Here is a 12371-nt window from a genome sequence, read left to right as displayed (position 1 = left end):
TACACTCCACCTTCTGCGCTACTGTTGTTGATTAAAAGAACATAACATTTTTATTGTATCTGTTCCTGTCTTAATCCACAGAAAGAATTAATAGTTCTAACCACTGTGATTGCAGTGCACTCCTTGTGGCATTCCGATGCATAATCATCGATCACTTCTTTCTTTCGTTAAACACGCGCGACATCTTGTGGCAAACAAGAAACTACAGTTGAATTATACGTCTATATGCTAAATCCACAAATATTTTAATGCTTGTATAAATTACCCGAATATATAAATTAAAAGTATAATCACGAAATGAATCAATAGTTAAAAATACATGTCTGGATTTGATCTTGTTTGTTGCAAATTAATGTTTTTTCATATCATAAATCCAATGGGCCTTCTTCATCCTGAACATTTTGTGAGACGACACTGCCACTTTGTGGCAAAACATTTTTAGGATATGTAATATTATTGTGATTGTCCCCCTGACTTCCCTTATTCATGAACATCAAAGGATGACAGAATGAGATTTCAATTGTGTAATTACGTATAACTTCATATGGCTCATTTTAATTTATCAAGTAACTTTGAGACTTTATGAACCTATTATGGATGCGTGATTTTCAAGAGATTAGGGTTTTTCATGATGTGGCGATACATAAAAATACAAATGGAAATGGCTGGACTATTTTGGCCAAGTCTAATTGAGGGCAACTGTCGGCCAATGCCTCCATGGGCTATATCCAGTGATGTATTGTGTTACAATGTGTGAATTTTCAGCCAGAGACTATGCTTCACCTTGTCTCTTTAACAAATTGGGCCCAGGCAAACCATTGAGTTTTCACCCTTGAAAAAACAAATGGGTACAGTGCAACTCTATACAGAGTCTTTGAGGGTCGGTGGTACGGAGGGGGCGTGCCTCTCCCGTCGCAATGGATCAATTGGATCTTGCTTGAATTTTTTTTTTATTATGAACACGAGGGGGAGGAGAGACCAGCAGCGATGGAAATCAAAAAATAAACCACTTATGTTTTAGAAGAGCCAGGCTTATAAATACCACAGTCAGAGCAATCGCGTTGATTCACTCCGCAGCAATAGAACTCGAGGCCAGGCTCCAGATTCACAAATTAGGGATTGATTTTCTTAGACTATTTTAAAGTGAGTTTTATATTAAAACTTTTACCACTTGAAATATTCAATTGCAGTACATTTTAAACGACGGTGGGGTCAAAGCCTATGTTTAGTAGTGTTAGGTATATTTTGAATTGTATTTAGATATTCATCCATTCCGTTTATATTTGTAGGACGCGTTAAAGCTTCCGCTTTGAGTCATAGCACTTAACTTTGATACCGTGCGTATGAAAACATACAATGGCTTCAACTTTGCACATAACCTTTTTAACTCTGTCCTTGACCAACTTGGCTCTATCGGAATTGTTCCAATCAGAGGAGATAATACTGGCCAAGACAAGTGTAAGAGGCGGCCATCTAAGGAGAGGACACGAAGATCAACAAAGTTACAGGCTGAAAGCCTTTGGCCGCGAGTTCACGCTGAATTTGTCTCCGGACGACAATTTTGTTTCTCCCAGATTAAGCATTCAGCGAATTCAAGCGAGACATTTGTCTGCTCTTCTCAACAGTTCTGGATCTGGACATTTTTCCAGCGATGTCATGGAGACGGAGAAGAATCTGGAAGAGTATGCAGGCTGTTTCTACTCGGGGACAGTAGACACAGATCAGGACTCTATGGTTGCGGTTAGTTTGTGTCACGGCATACAAGGGTCATTCATTACGCACGGGGATGAATATGTCATTCAACCCAAAGTCAACGGCCATAGCAAAGCAGGCAGCTACACGTCGCAGGTGCACGTTATATCAAGGAGAGTTTTTACCCACCCTCGTGAATCTCAAAAGACTGCTTTTGATCAATTGAAGGACGCAAGATGGTTTATGGACTCAAATGACGGCAAGTCATATCACGATGCGGTTGAGGTTCAGGGAAAGAAGCGGAGTCGACGCTTTGTCTCTGCACCTAGATACATTGAAACACTGCTAGTTGCCGACTCCTCAATGACACAGTTTTATGGGGACGAAATCAAGGTGAGTTCTAACATAAATTAAATGAAAGATGACGCTACGTACAACCGTGTTTTTAGACAAAAACATTGAGACAGGCAATCAATTGTTTCCCCAAATTCATTGTTTGAGAAGATCATGTTCATATGCGTCATTACGCACGAATGTTTCCAAAGCACTCCAGTTTTCCAGACAGAATCACACCAAGTTCCTGAAATCGTTTATGAATCTGTCAAGCCAGGGCAGCCAGGAGGGCGCGTGCCTGTGTAAGCAATTGCAGTCTAGTCCAGTCATTATACAATCTCACTACATCACAACCATGACTCGCCCTCATCCCATGCTTACAGGAAAGCTTTTTTTCTCGATTATAATACTAGCTAGAAACTTTTAAGAATGAAAAGAGCTTTTCAAATTTAAACACTTCCTTTTACATTGTAGTCGACGTCTTTGTTCACTTAAAGCAAACATTCAATTTTAAATAGGCCTATCTGTTTATCTGCATTTGATAATGAAAGTTGGCTTTCAAACTTCCCTTAGTTATTAACTATAATTATTAACTAAACAAATGATTTGTTAGATTCACCCACCAACAGAATGGTATATTCAACATAACTGTTCCATCGTGATCAAGCAGGTGCACGCGAACCTAACGGTAGTCACTCCGGTCCATGTAATTTTCTGTTACAGACCGATCCGGAACCACATAATAGAAAAGAAAAATGATCTGTCCCTTGCTGAAAAAAGTTTGGGGGACCCATGACTTCACAGAATATCACAGAATTACCAGCCTGTAATTGAATAAGAATGTTAGCTTGACAGCTCATCTGGCGAATGTTATTCAGTCCAAGGCATACTGTAGATAAGGACCGTGCAAAACTAACGTTTTCTCAGATTGGTACTGAATATTACACAACTCGAATCAAAGTTCATTATAAAATGCAGAATATACTTTGCAATCCAATGCTTTTTAGCAAGTCCTTCCAAAGTGCAATGAAAGTAAGAAACACACAAAAACACACAATCCTGTAGTACTGATAGCTCCCTCCCCTTATGTACTGTTGTTTTCACCACCCTCTGTCTTGCCCTGCAGTCAAGGGCAGCTGCAGTCAAGGGCAGCTGCAGTCAAGGGCAGCTGCAGTCAAAGGCAGCTGCAGTCAAGGGCAGCTGCAGTCAAGGGCAGCTGCAGTCAAGGGCAGCTGCAGTCAAGGGCAGCTGCCATACTGGGCGATGATGCAGCCGGGCAGGATACTCTCTCTGGCACACCTGTAGAAGTTGATGAGGATCTGGGGAGCCATGCCAAATGTCCATCTGAGGAACAGCAGTGATGCAAGGAAATAAACAGATCAAAAAAGTAGGCTAGCTCATGCAGCTGTAGTTAAAAGAATCATTTAAGATGCTGTACTTCACAATAACGTCAGAGAAGGGTAAAGGTACACATGCTGTATCGCGTTACTCCAACTGACAACACTTCCTTTGGCTGTATCTGAAAGGGTAAACAGGAATGTTGGCACGGAGGGCCTGTATTTGAGTTAGCACCATCTGGGAAGGGGAACAAGCCAAAGGGAGTTTGTTTTTGTGGTCCTTCCACCCATTTTATTGATGGAAAGAAAAACACAAATGTTTAAACATTTGTGTCCAACTGACTTACGGATTTGGGGCGAGTATCCCAGGGCCTGTAGGCAGGTTGTCAGATGACCTCAACTGAATTGTCTTTAGAAATGTGGCCTCTTTCATCCCATGGCGTTTTTATATTTGAGAACATATAGTAGATTTTCAGCAATCGAGATGTACTCATCTTGTTACATAGGCAAGGGAGCTGTTTATCTCTATGACATAGTATGTGCGTTTGTCACCTCTTCCAGCACTATCTGCTGACTCTGATGGCCATGGCTGCACAGATCTACAGACACCCCAGCCTCAAGAACTCTGTGAGCCTGGTGGTGGTGAAGATGCTGGTGGTGGAGGATGAGGAGGTGGGGCCCCAGGTATCAAGCAACGGAGGGGTGGCCCTCAGGAACTTCTGTTCCTGGCAGCAGCTCTTCAACCCTTCCAGCGTGAGACATGCCGAGCACTACGACACTGCAGTCCTGTTCACCAGACAGGTATGGAGTGGGCGTCACAGCTGTGGGTGTGACACATTCAGAAGCCATGTCTTCTCCATACGCCAAAAATGATAGGTCTGCCTCGTCTTTTAAGTGTGCGGTGTGGACTTGTTCTCTTCTAATGCTGGCATCTGTGTGATCATGTATACCGGTTAAAGCGATGCCAGGCAGTCAATGGGCTTGAATGGGCATGTGCATATCCCTTTACTGTGTGCTGTGGATACCACACAGTTAAATCTCTCTTCCCAAGTCTGCTGGCTGCCATGTATTTGCTTCATTTTACGATGGAAACACTGACAAAAATGTTTTGCTGGCAAGAGCTCCTCTTTTGGGGAAAAAAACCCTCTGTCTGGAACAAACCTACCGATGTCTGGATATCAGTGTCTGAACCCCCTCTCCCTCACTCCTTTCCTCCTCTCCTCGAACCCTTTTCCTTTCCTGTCCTTTTCCCAATCCGAAACTCCTATCGCTAATTTCACTCGTGCTATTGCCACTTTTTCTCTCTCTCCTCCCAGGACATTTGTGGATTGAAGACCTGTACCACGCTGGGCGTCGCCGACGTGGGCACAATGTGTGACCCCAAGAGAAGTTGTTCTGTCATAGAGGACAATGGTCTCCAGGCAGCCTACACTGTTGCCCATGAGCTTGGTATGTCAGCAGACTGAGGAACATGAGACTTGTTTTGTCACATGGTGTACATTTGCATGGAGTTCACAGAACATGCTTGCATCCTGAGTCACCAGTCTCAGACTTTATATCTACCTCTTGACTCTTTGATACATTGGCAGCATCTTCCTTTGTGAACCAATTCTTCACTTGTTTTCACACCTTTCTCGGACTGTCTCCTCAGGTCATGTCCTGAGCATGCCACACGATGACTCCATAAACTGTAAGAAGTGGTTTGGGCACCTGGATGGGCACCATTTGATGGCATCAGAAATTGTAGACCTCAACAAGATTCTCCCTTGGTCGCCCTGCAGTGCCCGCTACATCACCGAGTTTTTCGACAACGGACATGGTGAGATAACTTTCGCTTGCTCTACTGTATCTCAAACCTCAGTCTGTATTTTCACTGTCATTTCCCCTTTGCTGTTGGAGTGTGTGGAGATGTATTGGTTAGACTCATGGTTTGCAATGCACTACTTACAAACATCTTGTATCGACTCTTAGTATTTATTGGTTAACATGTGGTTCCCAGCTTTTATTTGGTTTTGGCACCAGAGAGAGCATTCTGTAAAAACCAAACTGGTATGAAAAAAGTTTGCAGTTTCATTAACTTTCAATAACAGTTTTGAAACATTTGTCCTAAAGGCTCAGTATGTTATTATGTTGTTAATGGAAACCTGCCACAGAGAATGTGCTATGTAATTTTGGGCTTAAAGCATGGTGAGAAATCCTTCTACCACGTGAAGCCTACATTTCACAAGCTTATTTTCTTTCTCTCTCTTTTTACAATGCCTACTCTGCCTTAACCCATCCCCTAACCACTAATGATGGTGTCTAAAAACCACACTTTGTAATTTTGCTGAGCGTGTCAAAACTAACAATCCTAACAGAGAAAGCCGCTCTCTGTGCCTCTCGCTTCTCCGAGCTGCTTATGTGGGATGGACAGTTACTGGAGTAACAGCAGAGAGATCAGTCAGATGACAAACAAATCAGACAAATCAGACAGACAATCACACAGGGACACAGGGACACACAGACATACACAGACATGCTCTCTCTCTCTCTCTCTCTCTCTCTCTCTCTCTCTCTCTCTCTCTCTCTCTCTCTCTCTCTCTCTCTCTCTCTCTCTCTCTCTGTCTCTCTCTCTCTCTCTCTGTCTCTCTCTCTCTCTCTCTCTCTCTCTCTCTCTCTCTCTCTCTCTCTCTCTCACTCTCTCTCTTGCACACACTCACACATGTACACACATAAAGACACACACACATGGCATGCCTGAAATTGCTGGCAGAAGGCAGCTCAGGATTGATGCTGGCATAGCTGGGCTCTTTCTTAAAGACCACTACAGTACTACACAATTCTGAGCGTGGAGTGTAAAATTGAAAGCCAGAAGGTATGCGAGTTGCGCAATAGCAGTCATATTTGAGTCATTGATTTATATCTATCAATATTTCAGTCTTTACTCACATTCTCTCTCTCTCCTTGACTCATCTGCTGGTGAGTCACACATTCTTGGTTTAACAACTGTTTTCCCTCACAGAGAAATCGAGTGCAGCCAAGCACATGTTGTCTTTACCAGTCTAGCCCCAGGTACATAGTGAACTGATGTTGCAGAATTTTAAACAGGATTTACATGGCTGGACACACTAAAAATAAGCAACAATCTACTGTATATCAGAAATGTTTAAACAATTCTTCCCGGGAATTCTTCCCTGACACATTGGCACATCACCAACATTAGTATAATTTTGGTATGTACAATATACCAGACATTACGAATGAAAGCTTTGATCCCTTCATACTTTTAAGCAGTGAAATGTTAATTAGATTGTTATTGGGTGTGTTCCACATATCAATCACATAACTAAGCCACATGAGCTGTTACTTTTTGACAACAGAACTTTAGCAAAGCAAACTTTCCCTAACAGATCTGTCAAGGAAATGTATTTGGCCCATACTGTAGTTCCTTACTGTAATGAAAATAGCCCCTCAAGCAAAAATTGTGCACACCTGTTTTAGTTTGAAAACAGCATAGCATTTACAGCAGTCCACATGCAGTGGTTGGACTGGCATGCATTTGCAGTTGCCGTAAATGATTGATAGAATCTTTGTTCTATGTGTGTTCTCGCTTAAGCCACCTTAAGATCCCAAGGCCTCCAATAGTACAGTACTGTATGTACAGTAATGACCTCCCAATGACAGTGAATGAGTAACATGACCCCCGAAAAAGACAATTGCGTAATATTCCAGCCCTTTCTTTGAGAAGCACACCCGTTTACAGAAGAAACGTGACTGAGTGTCTGTATTTGTCTGTTAGGTGACTGCCTGTTAGACCCCCCAGAGCAGACCATGCCTCTACCCATGGAGCCCCCAGGCCACTCCTACGGCCTCGACCGCCAGTGCCAGCAGGCGTTTGGAGAGGAGTTCACCCAGTGCCAAGATGCCCCAGAGAATTTGATGTGCAGCCAGCTGTGGTGCCGGGAGGAAGGCCAGCCCCACTGCACCACCCGTAACGGAAGCCTGCCCTGGGCGGATGGCACGCCCTGTGGGGCCAACGCCACCTGCCAGCGCGGCACGTGTGCCCTGACGGAGCACCTTGAAGGAGAGGTAGGCACGCCGCTCACGGTGATTGAGTCTGAGTCACTCTGCTTTGATTTACGAGGGCTCTTACCTGCCAGAGAGTAAACGTCATTCAAAAACGTGTTTAAATACCTTGCTGAAGATTTACTATCAGCTTCTATAGCAGTGTTTATATTGCAGTCTGCTGGAGCCCTCCTCTCTCTTAGAGCCTCTACACCTTCTTTCTGTTACAGACAATTTCTCGAACCATGCCATGAATGAGCGGCCTTGACAGATGATTTTTTGACAATTGTTTGGGTGAAAGATTCTGGACCCTGGCTATGTTTCAATACCTCTTCTTCAAAAATAGAATGTTCCTCTTCACATGCCCCTGTCTGGATCCTTTGCCTGAGAGCCCAAAATAATCAATCCCCTTTTATTCAAGTCTCTAAATGTCAGTCTAAGTGCTTGGTAAAGTATATTTGGTACAGGTCTTTAAAAAGCACGAGTATATTTGGTGCGGCCCTTTAAAAACAGGCCTATTCCAGGGGCTAGCTCATGATCCCAGACGCCCTGGCTGTCAGAGATCTTCTTGTGGCCAGCTCGTAAAAACCCCCAGAGAAATGAAAGGCAGTATCTTTGCACACGCCAGGAGCCGTGCGTATGTTCAGCTAGACGCCCGTACGGGAGGCAGTTACACGCGTGGCAGACTGCAGGCCGTGACACGCCAGAGGAGATGCCAAAGGGGAAAACAAAAAACGTATTAAACGAGCGCTTATTGAGTCTGGCGTCCGACCCTCTAATGACAGAGTTGTCAGTAGATAAAGAGACAGCTTTCCTGTCACCTGAATGGTTTCACGCAAGACGATAATCAGTCGAGAAGAGATTTTGTCAAGTGTAAATTCTGTTGTCGATCGCTGTTGACAAAAGGTCTGTGTTGTCCCCTATAGGAGCCTGTGGATGGCGGCTGGGGTGGATGGGGCCCCTGGGGGCCATGCTCCAGGTCATGTGGCGGAGGGGTGGAGTTCTCCCAGAGAGAGTGTACTGAACCTGAGCCACAGAATGGAGGGGCTTACTGTGTGGGCCAGAGAGTCCAGTACCAGTCCTGTAACATCCAGGCCTGCCAGGATGACCACGGTAACCTCCAGCAACACAACTTTCAATTATATACAGTATAGCATACAGTCACCTTCAGTGTAACATACTGTCACCTTCAGTGTAACATACTGTACTGATTGTAGTATTTTATGCAGTGCATCTAATGTGAAGTAATATGTGCATTTTAGCAGACACATTTGACAGGCTTTATAGCACATTTTAACACACGTATCCAAAGTGTTGCACGAAGCCTCTTCATCTACAGTCAAATGTTCCTCCTCTGAGCTGTGCTCAGCCCTACACTGATACCAGGGGAAGGATTAGTGAAAACCTGCTGTGTTTCACCTTCCAGGGAGTAGCTTCAGAGACGAGCAGTGTGAGAAGTACAACAGCGAGAGGTACCTGGACATGCATGGCAACATCAAAGAGTGGATCCCTAAGTACAACGGCGTGTCACCCAGGGACAGATGCAAGCTGTTCTGCAGGGCAAGAGGCAGCAGTGAATTTAAAGTCTTCGAAGCCAAGGTGTGCAGAGAGCCAGTCAACTTGTTGTCGTTGTCGCCTTCGAAAGAATGTGATGATCAAACCGTGACATGCCGGTCTCCTTTGATTTTTTTTTCTTCAGGTGGTAGATGGCACCACCTGCGGCCCAGACACTACATCCATCTGTGTCCAGGGCCAGTGCGTGAAGGCAGGCTGCGACCAGGTAATAGGGTCCAATGTGAAGATGGACAAGTGTGGAGCGTGTGGAGGGGATGGAACCACTTGCAGGAAGATCACTGGATCTATGAACAACGCCATGTGAGTTGAATGAAACACCTAGCCAAGTAGCAAACTGTATTTGATGGTAGAGTTGAATTTGAATTTAGTTTGAGCTTAGTTTAATCCCCTCCTAAATTCATCTTTAGCGCATGAAAGTGTGGAAAAAATGTCTCTGACCCAGTCGTCTGCGTTAATTGGGGTAAATCGGGGGTATGTCCCTGTACTTACAGTAAGTCGCTCTGGATAAGAGCGTCTGCTAAATGACTCAAATGTAAAAATGTAAAATGTAATTGTAGATTTGGCTATAACGACATTGTGACCATCCCGACGGGAGCCACCAACATCGACATCAAGCAGAAGAGCCACCGGGGGATCAAACACGACGGCAACTACCTGGCTCTGAAGACAGAAGGAGGAGCCTACATCCTGAACGGGAACTTCTCTGTGTCGACGGCGGAGCAGGACATCCCTGTGGCGGGGGCGGTGCTACGCTACAGCGGCTCCTCCACCACCCTGGAGAGGATCCTCAGCTACCAGCGGCTCCGCCAGGCCCTCACCGTCCAGCTGCTGTCCACCGCCGGAGACTCCGCCCCGCCCCGGGTCAAATACACCTTCTTCCTCCCCAGGGACGTGCCCTTCACCAAGCCAGGCTCCGAGGGCAGGAGTCCCCAGCACGCCATCCTGCCCTTTGGGGGAGCTGACTGGGTTCTGGGGGAGTGGTCTGAGTGTTCCAAGACCTGCGGTTCTGGTTGGTCCAGGAGGAGTGTCGAATGTCGGGACGGGGCGGGCTTCCTGTCCTACTTCTGTGATGAGGACCTGCGGCCGGTGGACATCCGGCCGTGTGGAGACCTGCCCTGCCCCATCTGGCAGCTGGGCCCCTGGTCTGCCTGCTCCCGGACATGTGGGGTGGGCCTACGCCATCGCACTGTTCTGTGTTTGGACTACACAGGCAAGACAGTGGAGATGGAGAAATGCAATCCTGCCAAGAGGCCTGAGGTTGTCTCCACTGAATGCAGCTATCTGGACTGCTGAGCTGCGAGGAGGCAGGAGAAGAGGAAATGTTAGTAGCAGGCAGCAGTGGAGTACATTACAGTGGGAGGTAGTGTAGGTCTAGTTAGTAGGGCTAGTTAGTGGGGCTAGGAAGTAGGTCTAGTTAGCAACTAACCAGCATACAACCTTTTCCCGACCACCCAGACCTTGCTTCAGAGACAAGCAGGACAGCTAGTCACATGCGGTCAGTTCACTAATATTGACCAAAACTACAACCATGGCTTGGTCATAGAAAATACTGTAGATGAATTTGACAGTTTACTTTCTGTCATTGTTTGTTTCCTTGATGTCAAAGCTATATATGTAAACCACTATTGAAGGTTCTGTTATCCAATATAGATCTACCTCATAGGATGTGAAAATCAACTCTCTCAAATCAGTTTCTGTTTGCAATTTAAATGCAGTTCATCAAAGGCACATTAACTTTACATAAATCCTGCTGAGATTCTTTGGAGTGGTTTAATACCTCGATCCATCTTTGTCAACATGAATCACATCCCAGATTAGGTAGAGAAATTCCTAAATGGTAGACACAAGGTACCACGATATTGGTTAGCAAAGCATAACAATTTCTCAAAAATGTAGACATGTCATCATGCCTTATCAGAGCTCCTCATAAGGTTATTTCCATGACTCATCAGTTCTGGAATAATGGAGTCTGGTTTGGATGTGTATTCTGGATGTGTACTCTGGCCACAAAACACCTCAGGCTAGAATGTTGGCGGCTCTAACAAGTCACAGCTATCTAATTAAGAGGGTTTTCAAAATAAATCTGAAACAATGAATATTTTACCCTTGGGGATTTGATTGACTGTCTGTTGCTTCTTAAAGTGTTGTTTTATGAACAGTGTAGAATAGTTAATGGTGTGCTAAATGACTGAAATGTTACACTTTGCATTGAGACCTAGGTGGAGTTAGTTGCAGCAATGTTTTTTAAAGGTGATCTGGAGCATTCTTGGATGCAACCAACACGGGATTATATTTATTTGTCATGCTATGTTTTCTTTCTTATTATTCTTGGCCATAGTGTGACTGTGGTCATATTTTTTCATCAACAGAAAAAATATATTTTTATCCAATGGAAAATGCTTCACTTAACATTATTATTGACACCAATCTGTTAGCTGTAGACTAGAAGAATGGTCTCTGGTTCATTCTGTTGCTCTGAAATTGAGTATATTTTGTACAGGGCCAATTGACCTAATGGTATACTATGTCACGATGGATGAGTCACTATGTGTCATTTGAAATAGCTTAGGGACAAACACAGTCATGAATGTGGCTAAGTACGTAGTTGTCTAGCCACAGAACTCACACAGATGATCAGAGGGAGGGGTGTGGTCTTCAGTCCTCGGGGAGATAGAGATGAAGACTTGTAACATAGATTACAGACCTGTGTATTGTTATACAGGACTAAGAGTCATGTTCATTCTCTGGACAGAATATGAATAGCATATAGTCAAACAAACAACAACAAAAAAAACGATTGTTTGTAGATTAGCTACCGTATATTAGGCTATAAAAACTCTTACAATATATATGTCACCAAACTATTGATGCCCTATGCAGGGGTATGCAAATGTTAGAGGTGTCATTCTTTGTTGGGTCAAAGTTTTTCTGGGGCTTCCACACAGTGAAACAGCAGTAATGAATGAATTTAAAGGAAAAGATGTAGATCAGATTTCAAAGCATTCTATCCCTTCAATGAAGGTCTGTATTGTGCTATTGTTGTAGCTTCCTTACAAAGCTATTTATTTTTTAATACTCAACGACTAATTGTTACAGTTTAATCTTTAAATGATGTGTTGTCTGTACTGTCCTCTAGAATCATTTAAAAAAAGACTGATTAATGAAAGTCAATAAAGACGTCACTTGACTAAAACTGTAAAGTTTTGGGGTCTTTTTCTGAAAATATCATTAATAAAAGAAGATTCCAGTTAAAGATTCCAGCCGCAGTTGTATAACACTTATTCATGTGATTAGAGGTGATTAAATATAGTTTTCATTTAGAGATATACTTTTAGCACTTGAAGGCAAGTGACAAAGTCATTGTACCTTTGTCTGACCTACTCTATATAG

At 44.0% G+C, this 12371-nt stretch overlaps 1 protein-coding gene across 2 annotated transcripts; it reads left to right on the top strand.

Annotated features, from left to right (window-relative positions):
• Positions 1-974: 974 nt before the first annotated feature.
• On the top strand, positions 975-12175 carry LOC124468132 (A disintegrin and metalloproteinase with thrombospondin motifs 8-like). 2 transcript variants are annotated; one of them, XM_047020730.1, is made up of 10 exons: positions 975-2085; positions 3924-4163; positions 4679-4811; positions 5014-5181; positions 7141-7430; positions 8333-8519; positions 8833-9005; positions 9106-9281; positions 9539-10292; positions 11037-12175. In XM_047020730.1, the coding sequence occupies exons 1-9, from the start codon at positions 1357-1359 to the stop codon at positions 10272-10274; spliced, it is 2832 nt and encodes a 943-aa protein (XP_046876686.1). In that variant the 5' UTR covers positions 975-1356; the 3' UTR covers positions 10275-10292; positions 11037-12175. The 2 variants fall into 2 exon arrangements, with proteins under 2 accessions (XP_046876686.1, XP_046876685.1); XM_047020729.1 differs by having other exon boundaries at positions 9539-12175.
• Positions 12176-12371: the final 196 nt, after the last annotated feature.

The sequence above is a fragment of the Hypomesus transpacificus genome, chromosome 5, assembly GCF_021917145.1.
Source record: "Hypomesus transpacificus isolate Combined female chromosome 5, fHypTra1, whole genome shotgun sequence".
Classification (NCBI taxonomy): domain Eukaryota; kingdom Metazoa; phylum Chordata; class Actinopteri; order Osmeriformes; family Osmeridae; genus Hypomesus; species Hypomesus transpacificus.
Note: the sequence above shows the minus strand (reverse complement) of the source record. Positions and strands in the feature narration are given on the sequence as shown.

Coding starts and splice junctions, on each gene's coding strand:
- LOC124468132 (XM_047020730.1), top strand. CDS start 1,357: ATGGCTTCAACTTTGCACATAACCTTTTTAACTCTGTCCTTGACCAAC. Junction 4,164..4,678: donor CAGTCCTGTTCACCAGACAG/GTATGGAGTGGG, acceptor CTCTCCTCCCAG/GACATTTGTGGATTGAAGAC. Junction 4,812..5,013: donor CACTGTTGCCCATGAGCTTG/GTATGTCAGCAG, acceptor CTGTCTCCTCAG/GTCATGTCCTGAGCATGCCA.